At 59.3% G+C, this 25,579-nt stretch overlaps 1 protein-coding gene across 8 annotated transcripts in view; it reads right to left on the reverse strand.

Annotated features, from left to right (window-relative positions):
- GRM4 (glutamate metabotropic receptor 4) overlaps positions 1 to 25,579 on the reverse strand; it is a 116,004-nt gene that overhangs the window by 15,732 nt on the left and 74,693 nt on the right. For 7 of the 8 annotated variants that reach the window (XM_023624740.2, XM_070245413.1, XM_023624742.2 and 4 more), the window contains 5 exons: positions 19,962 to 20,097; positions 16,931 to 17,085; positions 14,679 to 14,819; positions 918 to 1,118; positions 537 to 673 (listed from right to left, as the gene is read on the reverse strand). In XM_023624740.2, coding sequence (XP_023480508.1) covers positions 537 to 673; positions 918 to 1,118; positions 14,679 to 14,819; positions 16,931 to 17,085; positions 19,962 to 20,097 — 770 coding nt within the window. The remainder of the gene's footprint in view (positions 1 to 536; positions 674 to 917; positions 1,119 to 14,678; positions 14,820 to 16,930; positions 17,086 to 19,961; positions 20,098 to 25,579) is intronic. The other variant, XM_023624744.2, reaches the window with a different exon arrangement.

Consider the following 25,579-nt stretch of genomic DNA (forward strand, 5'->3'; position numbering starts at 1 on the left):
CCCAGGAGAAGTCCCCCGCCATAACATGCAGAAAAATGACAGCCTTCCAGTGTGGTTTGACGCGCTGGGGACTCACTCTCAAACGGCTCCCTACCCACCAGGCGGAACCCACCATTCAACTGTGCCCTTTGCCTCAAGACGTCGTCCTCCTTTGTCCAACGCAGCCCTCCCCTCCTCACCTTACTGCCCACGCCCACCAAGGCTTTGAGCCATTTCTCTGCAGGGTGGGTCCCATCCAGAGGTTTTTGCCCTGCAGGTGGGTAGCAGGCAGGCAGGCCCCAGGCCAAGGGAAAGGCCAGGGGCCAACAGGCAGCAGCAGTCCAGCTGCCCTGCTCTTCCATTGCAGTGGGGAGAGGGGCTCAGGGCCCTCTGAGGGCTGCGGTGGGGCAAGCAAGGAAGCCCCGACTCGGCAGCATCAAACCCGGGGTCAGGGCTGGTCAGCGGCTACCTCCCCTCGGGCACCCTCCCAGGGGCTGGGATGGGGTGAGTGACTCTCCCCACCCTTCCTGGGCCCCGATCTCCTGCCAGGCGCTTACTCTGAGGTGCAGGTGGTCGGTCCAGGAGCCGATGACCTTGTACTCGGCAGAGCCATTGCGCAACTGGTACTGGTAGATGTCGTAGCGCCCGGGTGCATCTCCGTTCTCATTGAAGGTCACAGGGTTCCCTGCAATGCCTGTGGGGCCAGCGGTGTCACACACTCAGTTCCTTTGCTGAGCCTTTACCCAAAGGTGGGGAGGATTATAAGCCCGAGGCAGACACCTCTGGGGAGCCCCCGGCATGGAACACCTTGGGAGGTTTCACCCCTTGGGGACATCTGAAGGGACGCTCCACTCCCACCCCGCAGACCTCCAGGGCCCCTCCTCTAGCTGCATGGCCCATGACACCGGGATTGGGTGGAGCCCGCACCGTGCCCCCACCTGAGAAGTTGACACTGCGGATGTACTTGAGCAGCTGGGTGCCATCCACGGGGTCCATGCGCGGGCAGAGCCCCACGCGGCCCGGACACAGGTCACGGTGCATGGCGTGCAGCGCATGGCCCATGGCATACACGGCATCGATCACAAACTGCACCTTCCCCTCCTGCTCGTACGCCGAGTCCTGCCCGATGCGCTCGCGGTCTGCCACAGAACACCCAGAGTGGGCACCCGTGAGGCCCACCATCCTCACAGACCGTGTGGTGGGAACCAGAGCAGTCCCCGAGGCCCAGAGAAGTGGCACAGCCCGTCTGTGCCCCTTAGGTCTCCTGGCTCCCAGCCCAGTGCTGCTCCATCGCCCCGGGAGATGGTCTTGTGGAGGTGCCTGGGGGACGGTCCGGAAGGTAGGGCAGGGGGTCCACTGCCCTGGTCACTAGACTGCTGGTCCCTGTGCCCCTGAGGCCCCAGAACAGCCAGGCCCTGTCAGAAGGCAGTGACGCGGGGCCTCCCTGTGGCTGCGGCGTCTGCCTGTCCACCCAGCCCAGCCTGGCCTGATCATGGAGCAGCTGCCGCTCGCCCAGGCTGGGAATCGCCAGACGGGAGCTGTGTGTGTCACTGAGGACCATGGTGCCCCGACAGCTGCTCACCCAGAGGCAGCCACTCCAGCCAGAAGATGCTGCCCCCACCCCAGAGTGCAGGTGGGGAAACTGAGGCCCAAAGAGGGTGAGAGACCGGCCACAGTCCCTCAGGGTTCAGGACCCAGGCCTCCTGATGCCTTCAGTGGCCTCTCAGTCGCCCCAGACACCAGAAGTCACCATCGTCCCCACCTACTCCTCTCCCATGTCACTGACCCCCCCCCCCATTAGCCAGGGTGACTGAGCTTTGCAAAATGGGGAACCCAACTCCACCCACTTCTCACCACAAACTGCAGTAGCTCCCCAGGGCGCGGTGGCCTCGGGGCTCTGGCCTCCCATCCTCACCCCCTGGGTTCCAGGCACACCCAACCCCTCTGCCCTGGGGCCTGTGCAAACCCCTTGGCTGCCTGAGGCCCCCATGGCCCCTCAGTATAAAGGGGATCATGATCCTGCCTCACAGAGGGGCTGTGAGGCTCAAACAAAATGAGGAACAGGAAACACTTGGCACAGACAAGGGGACTAAGCCACGTTATTATTGTGCCAAGTGGTCAGAATGGGGGATTTCTGAGGGGGGTGACAGAGGTCCCTGGGCTGGAGCAAGCCAGGAAGGCTTTCTGGAGGAGGAGGAGCTTCCTGGCCTGGGCCCTGGGTGACAGTGATCACGAAGAATAAGGGCTGCTAACTTCTACTGAGTGCCTACTCCGTGCCAGCCGTGGTTCCAAGCTCTTTATATGTTATTAACTCACTGAATTCTCACAACTATGCTCTGAGGTGAGGAATTATCCCCATTATAGAGATGAAGAAACTGAGGCACAGAAAAGCTCACTGGAGTTCCAGGACCATGCAGAAAGGGATCTGAACCCAGGTACTCCGGCTCCAAGCCTGTGCACCACACTACACCAGAGGGATGGGATGAGCCAGAGTGGGGGAGGGGGCAAGAAAGTGGGGAGCGGAGGAGAGGAGGGGACAGGGGCAGGAGGATGGCAAGGGAGAGGAAGGGAGAGGATGGGCAGAACCCAGCTTCCCCTCCCGAGGCTGCAGCCCCTGCACACAGCTTGACCTGCAGCCTCCTCCCTCAAGGCCAGGACAAGGAAATTAGCCCTCATAACAACCCCCGCCCCTCACATGGCTCCCTGCCGTGGGCCAGTGCCACAACTTGCAGAGGTCACTCCCCAGTGGACAGTAGGGTGAGTGGCTCACCTGTGCCAGCCCTGGGGCCACAGGCCTGAGCCTCCCATGTCTATTGTGTAGAGTCCAGGCCAAGACCCCAGGGGTCCGCAGCTCACCCTAGGCTCCTGAATGTTTAGCCACTGGATGATCAGTGGGCCCCACCTGCCCAGGGATCCCACAGAGCCGGTGGCACGTCTCATATCCCTGCCTTGGCCACCAAGACTCTGTGACCAAAGTCAGAAGCTGGCTCCAGTTACCTCAACCTCAGGGTCAGAGATCAAAGGTCACCAGTACCCAGCTTGAGCAGTTTGGGAGCAGATGTCCATTTGGCTCTGGTGGCACTGTCGGGTCGAGACAGAGCCCACCACTTCCACGGTGTGGCCTCGGGGCTGGAGGCCGGGTGGGCTTCGAGGCTGCCTCACTGGCTGTCTCGGCGGTCAGCTAAGGCCCTCTGCCCGCTCTCACTGCACTGGTTTTACAAGAGCTCCACCAACTGCTCTAGCCGTGACCTTGGACCTCTCACTTCGCCTCTCCAGCTTCAGCTTCCTCCTCTGCAAAATGAGGACAATGATGGCACTTGACCTCACAGGGTCAGGCTAGGGTCCCTGTGAGGATTGATGGGTTCATATTCACAGCAGGTCCTCGAGGCCCGGTGCCGGCCAAGCGCTGCGGAAGTTTGTTAAACACAGAGGGTCCGAAGAGTTGGGGCCCGGTCTGCCGCCGAGCCCCTGGGCCGGCAGAGCCTTGCTAACAGGCCCAGGCACAGCATCTCGGGAAGGAACAGAAAAAGCAAATTCTCCTGTTTCGCCAGCCTGCCCTCTTGTCCGAGGCTTCTGATGACAAGGTTCTGAGAACCAGGAGAGAAGCGCAAGGGACAATGCTATCCCCAAAGGGCAACAGAGATGGCTGGGGCAGGGTCGTCTGGAAAGCCCCAGCCCTGGACTCCACCCTGCCTCCCCCAGGCCCTAGTCCTGCCCTCTGCAGCCTGAAGAACCTAAAATGCCACTCCGCTCCCCTGCAGCGCCCATCACACGGTCACTTCATATCAATGAGAGAAGCTGAATTATTAACCAGGACGGAGTGGGAGGCCGCGGCCGCGGCAGAGACGAGGCAGCTTCCCCCAGGACCAAGGACACACAGGCCCACAGAACCCGGCTGTGCCTCCCGACTGAGCCGGCCCTCAGCCTCTCCCCTCCCTGCCTCCCCCGGGGTCCCTCCTCAGCGGTGCAGCTGAAGCCTCCATTCCCAGACCACTCGGTCCCGGACCAAGTGCTCTTACTGGGGTCACAGGACCGCCTGCACCGACGCTGGAGTGTGGATGACCCCACAGGAGAGCCCTCACCAGGGAAGCCTGCCTCTGCCTGGGGAGCAGCCATGGGGAGGGCTCTGGGGTGCCGTGGGCTGTCAGCGGCCCTTAAGTGCTGACTCTCCAGAATCTCCACCCCACAGTTGTCACGGTGCCAGCCAGGGACTTCTAGAGACTTCTCAACACACTTTCCTGTCCTTGACTTTTGTCTCAAGTCCAGCCTCAATTGAGAGGAGAAAACAGGTACAGTGAGGTGACCTGCAAAGAACCTTTATTTACAAGGGAGTGCCAGCCCTTGAGTGTGCCTTCTCCACACACACATGTGCACACGCGCACACACACACCCCTCAAACCTGCAGGGCTTTTCCTCGAGCTCCGAAGGAAGCCACAATGACAGAACCTGAGTGTGCTCACATTGGGGGGCGGGGGGGACCACAAATACAAGTTAAACAAGGACAGACGCTCTGTCCTGAGTGTCTGAAGCTGTGCCCCTAACCAGTGTGGCTCCCTGCACACGCCCTTCTCCTCGGCAGACAACCCCGCAGCGGGGCCTTCGCCTGCCGGGCAGTTTCTCTTCCCTGAGGCTCTGGGAGGTAGGCTGGACTGGCACCCCTCACAGAGGAGGTAATGAGGTTTGCAGGTGGTCGAGTGACGTCCCCAGCATCTCGAGAGCATCCTGGATCCCATCAGGTGTTCATACACACCTGGGGACTGGCCTGGCTGGGAAGAGGCAGAGCTGGGAGTTGAACCTGGGTCTCTCCAGCTCCAAAAGAGTTTTCACTACCCTGAGCTGTCCCTCCGCTGCTTCTCCCTCCGTCCAGCCCCTGACTTGCCGCCTTCCCTCCTCTCTTTCGCCCAGGCCCTGCCCCTAGCCAGGAGTGAAGGACCCCTGTCTGCGGGGCCAGAGGAGGCAGAGGAGGGAGGTGGCCGTGGACAGAAGGGGGGTCAGAAAACACCCTCTCGTGGGCTGGTCAGCCCCCCAGGCCCGGGCAAGGGCACCACAGTTCTGGGAGGAAGCAAGACACCCATTTCTGAGAGCTACTGGAAGAGATAAATTCCAGCTACATGGCAGCAATGACAGCAGCAACAGTGTGAAGATGTCCTAATTGTGTCCCGGGGCACAGTGAGCCAGAGAGGCGCTTGGCTCTGCCACGGGTGACAGCCATCCGGGAGGGGATTTCCTCCTCAAAACCCCCGCAGCTGTGGTTACTACGGCGACTGCAGCCTTTGTCTGCAGGTTGTAAATTGTAATTGAAATGAGTTTTCAAGGTTGAAATAATCAGAGTTCCTCCTTGTCTCCCTCCCTCACCTCTCCACAACTGGCCCCACCCAGCCAAGATCCTCCTGGGTTCTACCTCGCTCATGTGTGTGTACACACACATACACACACACACTCTCTCTCTCTCTCTCTCAAGGCGGCCCCCTCACACAAAAGCATCCAAAATCAACCACATACACACTCACATATTTTCACACCTACACACATCGGGAGAAACACACAAAGCTGCATGCATTTAAACGCGTGTCCATTCACCTCTCCATGTTCAAACATATAAACGCACAACGTATACACAGCTACACCAATCAGCATGACACTCACACAAGCACGTGGTCACTTGGATTCACCCACAGTGCGGCTGAGAAGCTGCACAGGCAGGTCCTGACAAGGATTTGCGTGCAAGGCTTTTATTTGGGAGGCGATGCCTGGACGCCCTTGTGGGGCATGGGGAGTGGGATGGGGAAGGGAAGGCAGCAACCCTGGGCGGGGGAGCTCCTTTACCCCCTGGGGACCTCCAGCAGACTGTGGAGGGCACACCTCAGGGTCAGCCTGCCTGAGGGGACACATACCCCAGCCCCCGCCAGTCTCAGGCTGAGGGCTGCTCCCAGGGGCGTTAACTCCATTGGCAAAGGCAGGGATGGTGAGTGCCGAGGGGACCCAGGGGACCCAGGGGCACGGGCAGTGTCGGCATCCACAGGTGCAGGGCCGCACGTGTAACCCAGCATAGGTCTATGTGCCTACACACACACCCACACGTACCGAAACTTGCATTTACTCACATGCCAGTCCTCCTTCCTTGGGCAAACTTCCAGGAAGCAGGACAAGAGGTCCTAGGGTCCCCCCAGAGAGAGCTGCCTGGAGTGGTGGCCGGAGCAAACACAGCCGGCCCTGACGCCTGGCTCTGCCATGGACCAGCTATACAACTCAGTCAAGTAACTGTGTCTCCTAGCGTCGGTTTCCTCCGATGTAAATTCAGGAGATCTTACTTACCTTGAGGGGCCACTGGGAGGATTCAAGGAGGCGCAGACATAAAACACGCAGCAGCGAGCCCCGTACGTGGATGCGCTCTATAAGCCTGTTTTCTGCCGCTCCCTGACACTCCTCCACTGGATAACTCCCCACCCCAGGGGCCTCCCTCCGTCCTGTCTGCAGCCTGGCATGCGCTGGCTCCCTCCTCGCCATGAGAGGAGCGCGGAGTACCTACCCCACGCAGACAAGGGCCAGGTCAGCTGGCTGCCCACACACAGATGGGGGGAAAGCCACCACGCTGTGCTCCCCACTCCCCTTCTTCCCTGACTTCGCCTGTGGTCGAGTCATTGTCCCCATCACCCCGCTGAGACACAGAGGGCTTTCTGAGGGTCCTCAAATCCTGATGCCGAGGCCAGGCTCCACCACCCCCAGCCCTGCCCGGCCTTCCCAGCAGTCACACGGCAGGCTCTCCCTCATCTGGAGTCACACTCTTGTTCCTCAGACCCACAGCACTGGCCCCTCCCCTGAAGCATGAACCTCCATCGAGCCACCTGCTTTCCAGTCTGGGGTATTTGCAAACAACTCAGCCTGGCCCCCCCTTCCCCAGGTCTGTTCCCCCAAACTCAGCCTCAGCTCTCCGCCAACCCCTGTCCCAGGGAACCCTGAGCCAGCCCAGGTGTCTTGCGGGATTGCTGGTTGGGTAGATGGGGTCACTATTTCAGGACGAGGAAGCCAAGGTGCGAGGGGCTGGGTGGAGGGACCCGCCCGGCGGGGGTGGGCTCCTGACTCCCCCAAGTGTTCTTTTTCCGGCCCCAAGAGCTCCCAGGTGGTACCGCCCAGGGCTCCTCAACCTTGAGCCAGCCACAGGCCACTTTTGAAGGAAATCAATCATGCCAGACCCCCAAGAACGTGACCCCAGGATGCACATACTGCCACGAGCAGCTGAGGCCTGGCCATGACGGTGACTTCCAATTGCAAATCATCACAGCTGCAGAGCTGTGTCTTTGCATCAGTAAAGACCACTTCTGGCCGGTCACCAAACGGAAAGGCAAAGTTTGAGAATCATCATAGAGCTCCTGGGTCCCTCAGAGTCTGACCTCAAGTATGGGTCCCCCGACACCCACAGACCCCAGTTTGAGAAATGGGACACATGTGTCAGGACCGGATGGGGGCAGCTTGAAACCCTCATTCAGCCTCCTGTGGGTCTGGTGAGTTGTTTGGCATCTCTGAGCTCCCATGCCCTCGTCTGTGAAATGAGGTTGGCACCCTGGACCAGCAGAGACGAGTAATACCCGCGGCAGAGGCCACGCTCAGCACCTGCACAGGCAGCTCCCAGGATGGCTGTTCCCTGTCCCTCGGCCCCCGGAGCCTGCGCTCGGCTCTCCCAGGCCGGGTGGGGCCCGGGGCGGGAAGGGGACGCAGCTCTGGGGACCTGAATCACAATCAGCCGTGGACGTGCCCTCTCCCTCGTCCCTTAGCCAAGCTTCCGCTTCCAGCAGCATCTAGTTTTCCCTCTACCTGACCTTTCCCATGAACACAGAAATACACTCTAATTTCTCCCGTTTAAACAAACAAGTGGAGGGTCTTGACCCCACTTCTCCTCCAGCTAGCGTTCCTCTTTCTCTGTGTACAATGAAACTTCTCCAAAGAGTTGTTCCGACTCACTGTCATCAGTTTCTCTCCTGCTCAGCTCCACTCTGGGTTTCACACCCGCCTCTCCAAGGAAACTTCAGTCCTCGTCACACTTGGCCCCTACACAGCATGGGACATTTCGGTCACTCCTCCTCCCCACGCTCTCTCCATTCTGGACGCCATGCTCCAGTTCCCCCTGCCTCCCGCTGCCTCCCTGCTGCTGCTTCTCAGCTCCTCCCCGACCCCTGGACATGCAGTGGCCCTGGCTCAGTCCTTGGACCTCTGATTATACTCACCCCCTTGCTGCCCACAGCCCGTCCCATCCGTATGCTGACAACTCCCCAAATTACAAGGCCAGCCGGGCCTCTCCCCTCACTCCAGCTCCCACACCTTATACTTCTGGACCCGCCACAGGCATCTCACCCCCCACACACCCTAAACAGAACTCCTGACTTTCCGCCCCAGCCTGACCCTCCCACCCCCACCTCAGGGTGTGGCCAGGAACCCCCGAGTCATCCTTGATTTTCTGTCATCGTTCTCTCACCTCAAATCCTGCAGCAAACTCTGCACCACATGGCAAAACTTATAAAGAATCTGACCCCTTCTTGCCACCTCCACTGCCACCACCCTGCTCCCGGCTCCCATCGCCTCCCACCTAGCCTCCAGCACTCGCCTCCCATCTGGTCTCCCTCTGCCCTCGCCCCCATCTCCTCCAGGCAGCAGCCAGAGCGAGCCTTTAGAACATAAATTAGATCACGTCAGTCATCTTTCAAACTCTGCAATGGCTTTCTCTCATTCTGCAGAAAAGATCAAATCCTTACAAATTGCCTAGGAGGCCCACGTGATCTGTGCCACCCCCGCCCCGCCTCTCTGACCTCATCTCCTACCTGTTGCTCTCTCTGCGTCAGCCACAGGGGCCTCCTCACTGCTTCTCAGATCCGCCGGGTATGAGCCTACCTCAGGGCCTTTGCACATGCTGTGCCCTCTGCCTAGCATGCTCTTTCTCAGGTCTCCACATGCCTCTCTCTCTCTCATTGCCTGTAAGTCTCTGCTCAAGCATCACCTTCCCAGCAACAACTTCTGACTTCCCGACTTACAAGTGCAAGCTCCCTAGTTTCCAGCACTCTCAATGTCCCTCCAAGAGGCCTCCCGGATCTGCCCTCTCTGAGGACTACTGGGCCCACGCCCTCATACACCACGTGGTCGCAAGGCCAGATTGTCTCCCACCTGCAGGGAAAGCTCCCCGGGGCAGGTCTGTCTCCTTCATAGAGCCCAGCACGGGGCTGGGCACACAGTCAGTCTCTTAGTAAATGCAATTGAACGAGTGAGCGGCAGCACTGAGGGGCAGGCCCAGGACCCCTCTGGCCACCACCAGCTGACGGCTGAGCAAATGCGACCTCCTCTAACAGGCAGCACGGCCTGGCGCACAGTGGGTACTTCCAAACGTTGGTCCTCCTTCCTTCCCCCAGGAAGGGGGCTTCCTCAGGTTCCCGTGGGACTGTGGAGGCGGGAAGATCCGTCAAAGCCAGGCTGGAATAGCCAGGAGGGCCCTAGGGCTAGGGTATCTGCACCGGCCCAAGGGGGGACGTCGCTGGAGCCAGATGGCCTGGGTTCAAATCTCAGCTCTGCTACTTATTACTTTGTGACCTTGGGCAAGTCTTTAACCTCTCTGTGCTTCAGTCTCCTCATCTGTAAAATGGCCTGCTATGAAGATTTAAACGCAAAACGCTAGAACAGACGAGTTCTAAATTGACAAGTAGCAAATACTATATAAATATTAGCTGTTACTATTATCGTTGTTGCCGTTGTTGCTCTCAGCAGAGGCTGGGCGATCGGCGTCTTCCCACACGTCCCCAGCCACCACGCAGCCGCCCTCCCTCTCAGAGCTCTCGGCCCCCGGGAGCGGCAGGCAGTAAATTTCTCCTATCTGCTCATAAACCGGGCCTTCCTCTGCTCAGCCATCACCTGGCTGGCAGTGCTGTCAAAAAGACGGATGCTACATCTGCCTTGTTTACGGCTTTAATTCCCACACCCTGCTCTGCAGGCTCCCAGGGAGGGGGCCAGGAGGCGAGGAGGGAGGCGGGAGCTGCCCTCTCTCAGGCCTTGACAGCTGCAGAGACCGCCCGCTCAGTGACCCCTGGATCGCTCAGGTGGGGGGTGAGCCTGGGCCACCCGCACGTGCTTCCTGCAATCCCCTCCATCCCTTCTCCAGGAGGCCGTGAGGGAGGCACTGTGCTGGGGACCCGGCTCCAGGGGGACGGGAGTGGGTGACATGATTCCCCTTTTGCAGATGAGGAAACTGAGGCCTCAAGAGGTGAAGTGACCTGCCCGAGGTCATGCAGCTGGGAAGCGGCAGCACCAGGACTCACACCCAAGTCTGCAGCAGTCTCATAGCTGTATGTCTGAGAAGCGATGGGGGCCCACCGTACCCCCCACCCTTACCACTTGGAGACCCACCAGCCCAATCTCCAACCGCCAGCACCTGCCACTCTTCTGAGACTCTCTCTAGGCACAGAAGCCCTCTTTGCCCAGCCATTTGGCAGGCTGGAGGTGCTGAGGAGTGAATGCCCTGCAGGAGCAGCCACAGTGATCGACGGGTGTTGGTGTATACATACCCCAGCTCCCTCACGCCTCCAGAGGGATGACGGAAAGGTGTGCTCCTCTCTGTCTCCAGAGCCCAAGGGCGAGCAGAGCTCCAGGGGGTCACAGTGGTCACCTGCTTGGTTTCACACCCTTTATGGCTGCCTTCTCTCCCTACCAGGGTTTCCTGGGATCCCTCCCAAATAAAGTACTTGCCCTCAAACTGTCTCAAAGACAGCCTTGAAGGACGGATGGAATCTTCCCGAGGGTAAGGCCCCAGGATGAGCAGGTCCTTCCCACACTCTCAGAAGGTCACCTGGCCCACCGTTGACCTGGGGTGGAAGGGATGGATTTGGAAAGCAAAGGACCGGCGCACGGAAGAGTGGCAGTTTCTCACTGTGAGACCTTGGGCAGGTGGGGCCTGGCGCTGAAACAGGCAGAGGCCGACCATCAAGTCTGTTGGCATCAAGGGACCAGAGTGGGCCAATCCAAGGCCACCGGTATTGACGGGGCAGGCACCTGGGAGAGGCGAGTGGGAAGCCAGGCTCTGGGACAGAGTCGGGGAGAATACAGAGCCAGGCAAAGGCAAGAGAGAGGGGGGCCCGAGGCGTGGGAGGGAAGGAATGGGAGGGGCAGGTGGGGCCCCAGCTCTAGAGCCAGGCTGCCGGGGTGTGAGTCCAGCTCTGCCACATCTCTAGTGCCGTGATGTTCTCCAGTTGCCTCAGTGTCCCCTTCTGTAAAATGGGTGCAGCACCCATGTTCTACCCACCCTTGGGATGGTGACCCCCTCATCCGGGATCCTACAGCTGACAGATGGAATCAGTACCAACACACTTGGACTGATAATTACCTAATTGCCTGTAAATCCCATCTCTCCCACCCCCCTGTATATCGAAGACAACACCATTTTATCAGCATCCAACACAGGCATCATTTTTCAGCCAGCCTCTTCATACACTTTATCTCTGATCCTCACAACAATCCATTGAGAGGGAGGATGTCTTCTCTGTTCTACAGACAAGTTTCTGAGACTCAGAGAGGTTAAATGACTTGTCCAAGGTCACACAGCAGGGAGGAGGCAGAGTCAGACCCAGACCCAGGGGTGAGTCCTTCCCCCATCCCTCCCTCCCAGGTGCCCAGTCCAGAGCCAGCACTCCGTGGGGGTCACCCCAGACCTCCCAGCCTAAGGGACCAGCTCAGCTCAAACCTGGGAAGGACCATGGGGAAGCCAGAGCTGCCTCTCTCTCCTCCAGGGTGGGTCTCAGGTTCCACAGACACTCCCAGCAGCCCCCGCCCTCCCCTCCCCAGGGGTGGGCCTCAGGTCCCACAGACATTCCCAGCAGCCCCCTGCCCTCCCCTCACCCAGAGACAGACGACAGATGGGCTCCCCAGCTCCCCACACTGACTTGGGGCCACTCAAGACTCTTACCAGCCTCTGCTGGGGCTTCAGACACAGCAAGAAGGATCCAGGTTAGCTGCAAGGTGCCGTCCTCAAGGCCTCCCCCCGCACACGCTCCCCACGCTCATGCCAGCTCTGCTCCTCTGCTCACACCCTCCGTCCTTCCTGGGGTGCATGCCGTCCTCCCTCCCATTACCCACCTCTCCCTCTCAGCCTGTGGTTCCCACACTTTGCTGCACAGTAGGACCACCTGGGGCGCTCTTTAAAATCCTGATGCCCAGGTTGCATCCAGTACCAATTCAATCAGAATGTCTGGGGGTGGGAGTCAGGCATCAGCAGTTTTCAAAGCTCCCCAGGTAATTCAGTGTGAACGAGGCTTGGGAACCACTGCTCCGGCCCAAGGTCTCCAGCTCTAAATACGCAAGAGACCACCTGGGGAGCCTTCAAAACATCCAGGGCCCAGGCCCCACCCCTGAGGGTCTGTTTTGTGGGGGTGGGGGTGGGGGTGGAGCAGCCGCAGGTGATTGTAAGGCACAGCCAGGCTGCAGAGCCACCATCTTATAGTTCACCACGTGCCTCTGTCAATGCTGTCTCACTCGTCCCGAGACCCCTTGGGCTGGCTCACCAGCAAACCCAGGTCTCAGAAGAGAGAGCGAAGGCCCAGGGAGGGTGCAGAGCTTGTCTCAGGCTCACAGGGAAGCCCTGAGCTCCTCTGAGTCCTGCTCTGATCCCCCTCCTCCACCTGCTCTGACAGTCGGCCCACACTCTGCCCTCGCCCTCGGGGCTGCTCGAGAGGTGGCCCTTGGCCCTGTGCACCCGCCAGGGAGGCCTTTGCAAATCCCCAGCACTGGGAGTCTGGACAGCACCCATGGGCACTGAGCAAGGCCTTCTCCTCTCCCACCCCTCCCAGACCAAGAGGTGATGCCAGAAAGCCTCTCACCCTTGGTGGGCTAGACACGGGCCCAGAGGCCCCTGCTATCCATCTTTCCCCCACTTCCAGTCTCACCCATCCCCATCCCCAAGCCACGTCTGGTGGCCTAGAATCAGGGTGAACATACAATTTTCCATCCCCACTTGGGCACTTTTGAGAATTAAAGGGGATGCTCTCAATAATTACACCGGGAGAAGAGGAGTGAGCAGGGAGCAGAGTCACCCTCCCCACAAGGTTCAGCCTCCCACACTTCTCACACCTCCATTCTCATTTCTGCCTGAGGGAGGCATTCGCTGTGCAGCCTTGGGCAAGTTGCTTGGCCTTGCTGCCTCTGCACATCCTCCTCTATAATACGGGGATCACAAAAGTCCCTAGAGTTGTTATGAAGGTGTCTTTAAAGTGTCTGGAACACAACAGATGCATAATAAACAGCGGCATTTATGGGTTATTAGCTAACCCAGGAACACAAGCTCCTACATAGACAAACACAGACACACACACACAAACCCCTTCTCCCTTAGACATACCAACTCATGCACATACACAGTCACACACCGCCACCTACACCCACATGTGCACTTGCCTGGGCCCCCAAGGGACACCACAGTCCTAAGTGGCCATGATTCCCAGTGGCCCCTGACCACCAGAGGGCAGCATGCTCCCCACCTAACGCCCACCTCATCATGCTCCCTCCCCCTGGTCCCAGTGGACCACCTCTCTGGCAAGGATTGCACACAGCATGTCCCTGCGGCTAGTTCAGTGGCCCCTTGCTCATCCAGCCCCTGCCCACCTGCACCAGTCAGTCCAGGAGGATATAAGGGGGAGTTCATCATCCTTGCAAAGCACCTCCCAGGCTGAGGGACACCAGAGCTCCCCCCATGTCACTGAGGCCGGGTCCTGCTGCAGAGCTGCCCAGACCAAGAGCACACAAGGACCCACATCAGAACGTATCCACATATGGCTGCACCCAAATGGCTACCCCAGGGGGCCGCGGGCCTAGATCAGGCCTGGGTTCAGATCCTGTCTACCACCTCCCCTCTGTGGGAACTCAGCTCCCTTTACTGAGGTTCCCTGAGCCTCTGCGTTCGGCTCTGTAAAGTGGACCCATGGCCCGCCCTTCCACGGCTCATTCCCTGTCCTTCTCAGGGCTCTGTTCAAATGCCACCTTGCAGGGGGCCCATCCTCTTCCTTCTCTGTGTTATGTGTTTCTACCGCACGTTTTCCTTCTGACATATTCTATATTTACTTATTTATCTTGTTGATTGTCTGTTTCTTCATTAGGATAAAAACTCCAAGAGATTTCTGGCTCTGTTGTTCACTGCTATATCCACCGTGCTGAGAACAGAACCAGGTGCATCCCGGGAGTCAAACTGGTGTCTGTTGAGTGACTAAGAGAACCCCGAGAGGTTAGAGATGGTTTCTGTAAAGTGTTCAGACAGGTGAGCATCGGGACTCACTGGCCAGCTGGGGTTAGGTCAGTTCTCTGGGCTCGACCTAAGGACGTCCAGATGAACCCCACGGGGTCCATAGGCCAGACGGCGCCTCTGCGGAGACCCAGGAGCCCCGTCCCCCACTCGGAAGCGTCACCGATGGCTTCTCCGAGAGAGTACAGTGGCTTCTGCCAGCTTAAGCCCTGTCACCCCCAAGACCTCTCGGTGTCAGACCGAATCTGCCCTGGCCCCGCCCCTTTAGGACCCGCCCCCTCAGGCTCCGCCCCTCGGCCCGCAACTCCGCCCCCAGGCGCAGCCCCATCTCCCCGCTGCCTGGGCCGCGGGCTGCAGACCCCCTTGCTCGGGCTCCCAACCCTCTCCCCCCAGCCCCAGCCCCGCCCCCGAAGGCCGGTCCGCCCGCACGCGTGCTCACTGGTGCACTTCTTGACGTGGCTGCCCTTCTTGAGCGCGTGGCGGCTCAGCTTGCAATGAAAGTTGTCCTCCCAGAATTCGGCAAACCAGATGTTGCGCCGGTTGTTGTCCAGCGTGCGGCTGGAGAAGTAGCGGTCGAAGCCTGGCAGGGAACCAGGACGTCAGGGCCTCACGCCCCCCTTCCCCACCTGCCCCAGCCCTCCCCGCTTCCCCCAGGCTTAGAGATGGCCCAGGCGGAGGCAGGGAGGGAAGTGCACATCCTCTGATCCAGGGCCCAGTCGGAAAAAACAAAATGTGGAGCATTTCTTTTCATTCAAAATGAAAAGAGCTGTCTCAAGTCCCAGGGGGAGCATGTGTAATCTTACAACTGCTGCCTTTGTGGAAGAGAAGTACAGGGTGAAGATGCTTCCGCCACCTTTTAACCGCCAAAATGCTAACATCGGGCTGCTTAGAGAAGGAGCGGGGTCGGGGTGGGGGGTTGATTCCTGAGCTTAGAGCAGAGACCCGGCGAAGGATGCCCAAAGCTGGAAGCACCTGAGCTCTCTGGTTCTGAAGAGGAAACTGGACCAGAGAGGGTAGGGGACGATCTAGGTCACACAGCAAGACCAGGACCTGGATCTTCTCCCTTGAAGTCCAGAACTTCCCCATCATTGACAGATGCAGCCTCCTCCTCCCTATGCTCCACAGGACTCATCAACTCTACTCTAAGCCCAGAAAACCCCATCCCGGGGTGGGCAGGCTGGCAGGCGAATACTGCCTTCCGCCTCCTCCCAGTGCCCCTTCTGCAACAATGACCGTTCTGTGTAATGTGCACAGTTGACTGAGCTGCTTGGGACGGGCCAGAAGGCATGCAAGTTCAAAGGGGCCCACACCAAGTGGTCAGGTTGCCGCCTCCGGCAGGGTCCAGGTAAAGACTGAATGACTGTCAGAGCTGTACGAGAACTGCTGGCATTGAGGGGAGCCACTCGGCTTAGAATGGGGTCTCTCATCTCTGGCACTATGAACACATTGTCCTGTGCATTGCAGGATGTCCATCAACATCCTTGGCCTCAACCCACATGACGCCAGTAGCATCCCTCCCAAGTTGTAACAAGCAAAAATGCCTCCAGACAATGCCAAATGTCCCTGGGGCGTCAAAACCACCCCCAGAGGAGAACCACTGCTCTAACGGCTTCTCTCACGTCCCAGAAAGAGAGGGACTTGTCAGGCAAACCCTGGGTTCAAATCCCAGCTCTGCCACTTAATAGCTGCTATATGTCACTTAATCTCTCTAAGCCTTAATGTATTCGTCTGCTACATGTGGCTGCTGGGAAGACTAAATGGGCCGTCGGTAAGGGGCCTGGCATCTCTAGGGACCAATAGCCTAGTTACTGTTACTTTGTGTTTATCATGGGGTGAGGCCGAGAGGGATGACGTGGAAACTTCCGCTGCCTGTGCTCCCTCGGGGTGAACAGAGGACACTGCTGTGTGACCTTGAGCAAGTCCCTCTCCTGCTCAGGGCTCAGGCTCTTGGAAAGTTCCGTGGAGGCAAGTGTCTGCAGGCCTTCCCAGCTGCATCAGTGCTGGACCCTATTGAACGGAGCGAGGCAGGGGTGAAGGCCGGGAGCCCGCCTCCCCCACCGTGAGGTCAGGGAGGTCCTGCCACATGGGGCCATTAATGGGAGCTTCATGCCTCATGCACAGCGAGGGTCCGGCCAGACCAGACTGTTCCTCCCCAGGGTGACTGTGGGTTCTGCCCCAAGAGGAAAGGACGCCGAGCAGGTCAGGCCCATCCCCGACCCCATCCAGGGCCTGCCTGATGCAGGCAGGCTCTGCAGGCAGGCCCCCGCGCTCTGGCACAGCCCCTTCTTCTTGCAGCTCCCGGCTCCCATCTGATGAAGACTGGCTCCAAGCAGGGGAGGGCCTGCCTCCTCTGTCCCAGATGGGAGAGGGGATGGGAGGGATGAAGGACAGTCCTTGATAAACGAGCCTCCTGTACGTGCCACACGTCTCCCACACCCAAAGTATCAGAGAAGGGAGAAAGGGGGGTCCTGAATCTGGATTTGAAACCGGCTGGATCGAGTGTGGTCAGAAAGGACTCCCAGGCCAACACCTGAGCTCAAAGAGGCTGTGGGCCAAGAAGGAGGAGAGGCAGGATGTGGGAAGATGACAGTGGGAGAGGAAGGGGTCTGCAATAAGTAGGACCAGTCAGGGATGACGCTGATGGCGGAGGTGGGCATGATTGGCGGGTGCCGTCCAGGCCTGCTGGCCTACCTCTCACGGACATCCTCTTGGGGAGGATAGTGACAGCGCCCTCGGCCACCTCCTCCAGGTGCAGCACAGGTGCGCTCTTGGAGCCCCAGCTGTCCGAGCCCATCCAGAAGAAGTGGCCTGTCTGGTTGGCCTTCCGTGCCGCCTCTAGCACGCGCCTGTGGGAACACACACCAGCCCAGCCCAGCCGTGTCTGCCCTGCCACTGCCCCCACCCTGGCCACACGTGCTCGGGGGCCCTTGGCTGACCCAGACCAGGCCCACACCTGCCCCCCTCACAGCCCATGCCTGTATCTTAGGCTGTGTCTGGATCCCCCACCCCTGGCCCACATGAGCCGAGGACCCACAGCTGCCCCAGCACCCCTGCCTGAACCCCAGGTTCAAGATCCCCCCACTCCCGGCCCACACATGCCCATCAGCCTGTGGCTTCCCCTCACCCACACATGCACCCTTAGCCCCTAGGCCCACACCTGCCTACAGGCCCAGTGTGCTCCCCCAGAGCCATTCCTGTCCCCTAGGGCTACATCTATCCCTGCAAAGACCACGCCTGTGTCCCTCGGTCCGCACCTGCCCCAGGTCTGACTCAGGCCCCTGGAGCTACATCTGCCCCCGCCATCCTCTCGAGTTCATGCCGCCCGGAGCCACATCCCTCAGCTCCTTCCCACATTTACATCCACTGTCACACGTGCACACACACCCCCTCGCCCCTCTGCACTCGCTCCCCTGCCAGCAGTGCCCTTGCCACCCCACCTCCTTCTGTGCCAGAAGCCCAGGTCCTTTGCAGAGCCGCTCCCCACACCCTGCCTGGATGGATGGAAGTGCGGGGGCAGCCAAGTGCTCACCCCGCTCCCCAGTCCCACTGTGACAGTGGTCTTATCAAGTCAGGGACCCTGGAGCCCAGCACAGGGCCAAGCACGCAGGAGGCGCTCAGTCAATGCTTAATGGATATATGAACTAAATGGTCCCTCAAAGCATCTTCTAGGAGAAGAAAACCAGGGAGGACTGGGCAGAATTCCCCCAACCCAGCTCCTTCCACGGGGTGAGACTGGAGCACAGAGGAGGCAAGCAACTTGCTCAAGATCACACAGCAAGTGAGAGGCCAGGATATTAGAAACTGGCCAGGTGCTTCCCATGGGTAAGGGCCGGGACACAGACCCAAGGGCTTGGGGGTGGCTGTGAGGCCTGTGCAGGAGGTGGCCAGCTAGGGCAGGACGGCCTGGGGCTGCCAGGGAGAAACATGTTCCCAGGCCCCAGAGCCTGCACCTTCCCTCCTCCATCATCTCCCGACTCTCGACCTTCCAGGGCAGCCCCCCAGGGCACACTAATCGCAGGTGGGGCTTCTCTCGGCACCCACGCCGCAGCCCTATTAATACCTGCTAGCATCCGGCCAGCCAGAGATGACCAGGGCTCCCAGCCCTCCACCCGCAGTCACCTGGGTTTATTTTTACTTCTGGGTTTATTTGGCTTCTGAAAATGCATGTGGATTTCCAGAAATGCCCCTGCCTCCCACCACACTTCCTCCAGCACCTGGGGAGTCATTCTAAGGCCCTTCCCCCTGCCCCCAGGGGCCTCTTCTCTGGGACAGTGACCCAGCGCCTTCATCCTCCCTCCCGGCTCAGGATACATCCCAGCTGAGCAGGAGGCCAGCAGTCGGGGCATATCTGGGCGGGGCGGGGTGTGCGGGTAGTGCTGGGCTTTGGGTGGGTACGGGGGGGCGGAGTGCAGGGACTGGTGACTCAAGTGAGGAAAGAGAGCTCAGAAGGAGCCACTCCCGCCCCCGGGGCTGGCTGACCTGCGGACAAGAACATCCAGAGCCAGAACTTAGGGGACTGTGAGCTTCGAGGGGGCGGGGAGCAGCCTCTGCGCTGGGCTCAGAGCTGTCACGGGGCCTCTGAGGACTCCCCCTCCCTGGTATTTCTCTGCCTGAGACACACCCGTTCGAGTCAGCCCTTTTGGCTTTGGAGACCTTACTGATCTTCCAGAACCTCCCCGATCTGTCCCTGCAGGGACCGGGCAACGTCTCCGGGGGGACATCTGTTTTGCTGCAACTCAGGAGTCCAGGACGGGGTCTTTACCAAGTGGGAAAGGTGTGGGAGAGAATGGGGCCCAGAGCGGACGCTGGTCAGTGACGGGGAGGGAGTCACGTGGGGGCAGACAGGCAGCCTTGGCTGGGCCAGCGGACAGAGGCCGCCTGAGGGCACAGGGGGCTCTGACAGCGTAACCACATCTGCTGTCTCAGCTCCTCTGCAAATGCAGGGGCCACGCCTCCCCCGCAGGACCCAGAGCAGGAGATGTCTCCCCTCAGACTGGGGAACTTCGAGGTCTGGCCCATCTTGGCCCCCACATCCGTCTCCAATGGTAGCAAGGGAACAGGCCGGAAGGCAGTGTTTCAGTGGGGCACTCAAGGGTCATCTTTAAGTGCCCCTGAGTTTCTGACTCAGACCCAGGGCAGACGTGCGGAGAGGTGGCTGGCCCAGGCTTTCTGCACTTACGGTCCTGGCACCCACAGCCCACTTGTCCCCGCTCTTCACACTCAAAGACTGGGGCCCAGGGAGGTGACGATACTTCCCACCATGACTGTGTGCCCCAGCCCAGGCCTCTCCCCACTACTCTGCATTCAATTCTCTAACAACACTCTTAGGCAGGTATCATTAGCTCTTTTTTTCAAGCCTAGAAAAGAGCCCCAGAGAGGTTGAGAAACTTGCCTGAGGTCATACAGCTAGCAGGATGTAGAGCAGGATTAGAACCTAGGTGCTGTGGCCCCAAGTGCATGGTCTTAGCCCCTCCATTAAAGCACTTGTTTACCATCCCTGATTGGTAGAATGGATGCAGGAAACAGGGAGGGGTATGGGGAGCCGTGCCATCAGCAGTATCCTGTGCCCCAGGCTGAGGGGTCTCCCAGCCCGCACACTCACTCCCGGACCCCAGCTCTCTGGATCCCAGGGTGGGGTCTGCTTGTCCAGGAAGGTCTCCAACAGGACCAGTGGCGCTCCCCAAGCCTGGCCCCCAGTCCCCCCACTGTCACCTGCCCTCACCTGATGTCATCCTCATTGGCGAAGATGATGACTGCCCTGGCGTTCGAGGTCTCCAGCAGGCGCCGGATGATCTTGTCGAACTCCCCCGGCTTGGGCTCCCGCGGTATCTTCACCGACTGGGCGATGCACACACCCCCTGCGGGAAGGGCACCAGTCAGCCTGGAGCCAGCAGGGGAGCCCAAGTCTCTCCCCACTCACGCCCAACACATGCTCACAGCAGGAGACCAAGTCTGGGGTCCCCCAGCCTGACTCCTAACCCCTGCGTCCTGATCTGCAGGCATAGGCTGTGCAGTCAGAACAGCCACAGTGCAAATTTTCATTCTACCACTCACTAGCAGGGTGACCCTGAACATGTCACTTAAGTTCTCTGTGCCTCAGTTTCCCCATATATAAAATAGGCTGCTGGCAAGAGGCAATACAGCATTGGGTTTAGGAGCTAGACTGCCTGGGTTCAAATCTCGGCTCTGCTTCTTACTGCTGTGTGACCTCAGGGCAGTTATGATACCTCTCTGTGCCTCACATACATCATCTATAAAGTGAAGATAATAATACTACCTACTTCATAGGTTGATATAAAGCTAAGTGAATTAATGCACACAAATACAGTAATATCTGGCACATAGGAAGTGCTTAGTAAGCATTGCTTATTTTCATTGTAACCACCTCATAAGGTTTTTTGGAAGAGTAAATCTGAGATCAGAGCAAACTGTCCACCCTGGGCCATTAGTGGCCCCACACCCACATCCACACACACCTCCCGGGGCTCTTGTCCCCAGGCCTTCGCTCATCAACAGGCTCCTTGGTGAGAGCAGCATGCACGGCTGCTGACTCAGACCACACATCCCGGGCAGTGATGCTGCACAGCTGGCCACAGTGCTCACCCAGGTCTTCCCAGCTTCCTTCCCGGGCTCCCGCAGGCCCCTCTCCAGCTCCCACCACAGCCCGGGCCCTGCAGGGTGCCTTGACCCTCGCCCCCCATCTTATTTGTGATCAGATCCCCAGCAGGGAGCTCCAGAAAGCCGGGAAGGCCATTCTAATGTGTAGCTTCAGCTGGAGGGGCCGCAGCAGCTCTGCCTGGGGTTGGGGGGCTTGGGAGCCCTCCTAGTCTCCTTCTCCAGCCCACGGTCTACCTGGCTGAGGCCCGGACGAGGGACAGAGGCCAGATCTCCTGCCTCGTGAGCTCCCTGCCCTGTAAGAGCCTGGCCCCAAGCCTGCAGGCGCATCTGGGAGGCAGAGCCCGTACCTTGCGGGCCCGGCTTCACACCCAGACACCCTGGGAGCACATTCAACTTCACCCAGCCGGTTCCAGGCCTCAGATGGGTCTCTCCGTGCTGGTGGGGGACAAGTGTCCTTCAGATATTTAAATCCCACTGATCTGGTACAAAAGCATCGTGGACCACCGTTTCTAGCAGCAACCAGGTTTGACGGGTGAGGAAGCTGAGGCTCAGAGAAAAGTGGCTTGCCCAAAGCCACACAGTTCCCTGCCCCACTGGGGAAGAGTGGAGTCTCCAGGGCCCCCGGTGGCAGAGTCAGGGCTTGGTTGATGGAAAAGCATGAGGGACTATTCTTAATGAAGCCAGCCCGTTTATTAAGACTGCCACCCTCCTCTGGGTCCCACTCAGGGGTCTCAGCCCAGCTCCACCACAAGCAGGATCACAGCCAATGCCTCAAACCAGCCGCCTTGGCTGGGCACCCCTAGGCCTCCTAATGGCCTCCCGGCCCAGGCCAGGGCCACCTGAGGCTTCTGCACCTGAGCCCATGTCCCTCTGGAGGTGTCTGAGCTGCAAGGTGCTCAGGGTGTGGAAGGGTGCCCCAAGGCGGTGACACGCAGCTGAGTCTCAGGAGGAGGAGGCGTAAGCAGCCAGGTGGCGGGGAGTTCTGGGGAGAACAAGGTACGCCCACTAGAAGGCAGGCTGCCCTGTGCCAGGCGCCTGTCAGGCCTGGGGCCACGTGACACACACGCACTTTCACATCCCCGCCCCAGGAAGTTCTCACATCCCTGCCCCAGGAAGTTCTCACATCCCTGCCCCCTGGCCCTCTGCCCCCACCCTGACCAGCACCTACCTCCCTTACTTCTTGCCTCTTCCCCAGAGGCCAAGCTCCCCACGCCTCTCCTAAGACACCCAGAGAAGTCCCAAGCACTGGAGAAAAGCAGGTTACCAGGAGCTCATGGGGAAGGGACACAAGGAGCGAGGATCCTTGGGCAAGACAGGCCCCCCTCCAGGCCCGGGTCACAGAGAGCCAAGGGGACCCAGCCTCCTGCCCACAGTGCACTAAGGCAGCCGGGCGGGCCCTCAGCTCCCAGCTATACCCTCCATATGGTTCCTTTCCATTAGAAAGTGGGCCAATTGCGATGTTTCTCCCTGCATCTGGGGAGACAGATGGACAAGAGGAGGCTAGATGGGGGGTGAGGATGAGCCACCTGGCTCCAAGAAGAGGGGGCCCACAGGGCAGAGGGGAGGGAGGCAGGGGATGGAGTGAATTGTCCTCCATCAGGGAGAAACTCTTAGATTAAGTAGTATTTCTGGGCGATGCTCCCCTGAGAGGTTCCATGGGATGGGCCCGCCTGACACCCCAGGGCACGTGTTGCACGCTCCGTTTCGCTGTGAAGGAAGAATTAGGTGACCATGGCTCTGTCAGCTAGAACATGAGTGAGCCACAGGGTACTTGAGATGAGAGCAGGTCTGAGCAGGATGTGATATTCTAACAACCACAGGGAGGGGAGATGGGGGCGGGGGGTTATGCAGAGCTCAATAATACGAGTGAACGTTGACGGAGCGTCTAATGCGTGTTGAATGTTATTCTGCAAATTTTACATGGATTCACTCATCTGAGGTCAGTATCGTCAGTACAGCTCCAATTTATAGAGGAGGAAACTGAGGCTAAGAGAGGCTAAGGAGCCTGTCAGAGGTCACACAGCCAGTGAGTGGGACTGTGAACCAGGTCTGTGTCCAGAGCCCATCTCTGGTAGAGAGGGGAGGGCCTAGCGCACTGGGTCTCTGTCAATCCTCTTCTTTGGCAGCACCTCCCACTCCTGAAAAGACCCCAAGTCATATACCAAACCTGCCAGCCCTCCGTCACCATGGGGACCACGGTGGTGACGGTGGGGACCGTGGCTAACACTCCCTGGGACACCCTCTCCCCCAGGGAGGGCACACCTCTCCAAACCCTACTCCTTTCCCCCATGGCCCCTTCACTGGATAAAGTACGAATCCAGTTAAATGACACTGCTAGTCACGTAACCAAATTCAACCAGAGCAGCATGGAGCCCACTCCCTAACTCTGGCAGGGCCTGGAACCGTCCACAGCCCCCGGGCTCCAGGGGGAGGATCATAAGAAGGGAGGGGGCATGGGGGCGTCTATGGTTCCCCGGGGCCCCTGAGGCCCTCCTGGGTCCCCTTTGGCATGCCCCTCACTCCACACGCCAGCTGCCCAGCCCCCTGGCAAGCACCCAGACGCCAGGTGCCTGCTTTAAGCCTCACCACCCGCCAGGCCAGTGCCTCCTCACGCAGGGCCAGGGCGGGAAGCCACGGCTACTTGCCAAGAACATCAACGCAAATGGGCAATAGGGACCACGGAGACCTCCTGGCCCAAGTTGGACTGGGAGCAAGGAGACTGAGGCCAAAGAGGGCAGCACTTTGCCCAGGGGCACTCGGCAGCTGGGCCAGAGCCCACCTTGGATGAGGCTCTCGCCCCTGCCCCAGGGCTTTAGAATCCAGCCCAGCCCTCCCACTGCTTCCCACCTGCTGCGTCCCAGCATAAGCAGAGCCACCTGAACGAAAGCCCAAAACCCCGCAGCAAGTGCCAGGGCATCCCCACTCCTCCCTGGGCCCCACCAGCCCGCCCACCTCTCCTAGCTCTCCAACTCCCACCCCTGCCCTCACCCCAGCCCTGCAGTGAGTGCCCAGCCCACCCCAGGCGGCCCGAGCCTGCCCCATCTCCACACCTGCACCGTCCCACCCGTCTGAACTGACTAGTCCTTGCTCCCACCCCTCAAGGCCCCGCCTCTGCTACCAGCAAGCTGGCCACTGTGACACAGCAGCGTCCATTAGAGTGCTCCAGAGACCACGCTGACGTCCAGTGAAGCCGAGTGTGCCCGGCGCCACAGGCCAGCACGGCCCCTCCTCACCCCTGCCCGGAGAAGCCGCATGTGGCCCAGGAGAAGCGCACAAAGCCCTGCACCGCGGCGCTGACTGAAACAGCGAAACGACAGAAGCAGCCTAAACACGACACGATGGAAGCATGGATAAACCGCGGTGCGTTTGTACGATGCCGTTAAGAGAAAGAAAACAGCTCTCAAGGATCAGCATGACGGAATCCTGAAAACTTAACATTGACTGAGAAAGCAAATTGCAGCATGACTGTCCCAATTCTGCAGAGTTTAAAGACCAGTGCAATACGGCGTGTGATACACAGGGACACACGGGTATCTGAGCAAAAGCTGCATGAAGGCAGAAGACTTTGTTGTATTCATTAGGTTCTCCCCAGTTCCTAGAACAGTGCCTGGCACACAGCAGGTGCTCAATAAATGCTTGCCAAATGGCTAAACAAGGACAAGAAGGGAACCACCAGCATCAGAGTCACGGTTACTCGAGGGAGGGAAGGAGAGGAGCCCGACTGAGGAGGGCTCCACAGGCGTGGATTCCCAACAACCCACATTCCATTTCTTTAAAAACTAATCAGAAGCAAATAGGACAAAATGTGAATGCTTGGTGAATCTGGACCCCGGAATCCAGGCCAGACAGAACTGCCAGACACGAGCGACAGGGAAGGCATCCTGCTCCTCACACACCGGGCCTCACTTCACGCATCTGTGAAATGGGGCCACGCGGCCATGCCCGGCCCAGGGGCGTCCACAGGACACTGGAGGGGAGGTGCGAGGGGAGCCTGTCTGGGGCCGCCCTCCTCCTCCAGCCGTCTGGCTCCTGAAATCCTATCTTCTCGCCCCGACTTGAACACGAAATGGAGAAAAACTAGTAAAACTTGATATCGGTCTCCTGCTGTATTCTGCACCCTTTCCATTTGCTGTCTGGTGACCTTCCCCAGTGTTCTCAGGGTCCGGCTGATGGATATGTGTCAGTGTCTGCCTCCAACTGCACCCCTCACGGGCAGGGCTGGGTCTGCATGTTCATTCATTCATTCATTCAAGTGTCCTGCTCGGTTCCTGGCATAATCAGTCCTTAAAGAAACAATAACAAGTGGGACCCCTTCCTTGGGAGCTCAGAGTCTAGCTGGGAAAGCAAGACCAAAAGAGAGAGCAATTGGCTGGAGGAGAAGCACAAGGGGACAGCACTCCTGGCCAGCGGGAGCACACCAGGGACAGAGGAATATGCCCCGGGTGCCAGCCCACTGTGCGCTTCCCAAGACAACACACAGTGGACAACAGCCCTGCCCCATCTACCACCACCTTCCCTTCCCTGGGCCAACAGACATTTACTGCCCACCCAGGATGTGCCTGGCACGGTTCAGATGCTGGGATGCAGCCGTGAGCACAGAGCCCACCCTGATGCAGCTCCCGTCACAGGGCAGGAGGGAGGGAGAGCATCTGGGAGTCAGGGCAGAGGAGGAAGCAAGCAGGGTGATGTGAAGGAGGGAGGCCAGGGGCTGCACCCCCTCTC

This window comes from Equus caballus, chromosome 20 (genome assembly GCF_041296265.1).
Source record: "Equus caballus isolate H_3958 breed thoroughbred chromosome 20, TB-T2T, whole genome shotgun sequence".
In the NCBI taxonomy this organism is placed as follows: Eukaryota; Metazoa; Chordata; class Mammalia; order Perissodactyla; family Equidae; genus Equus; species Equus caballus.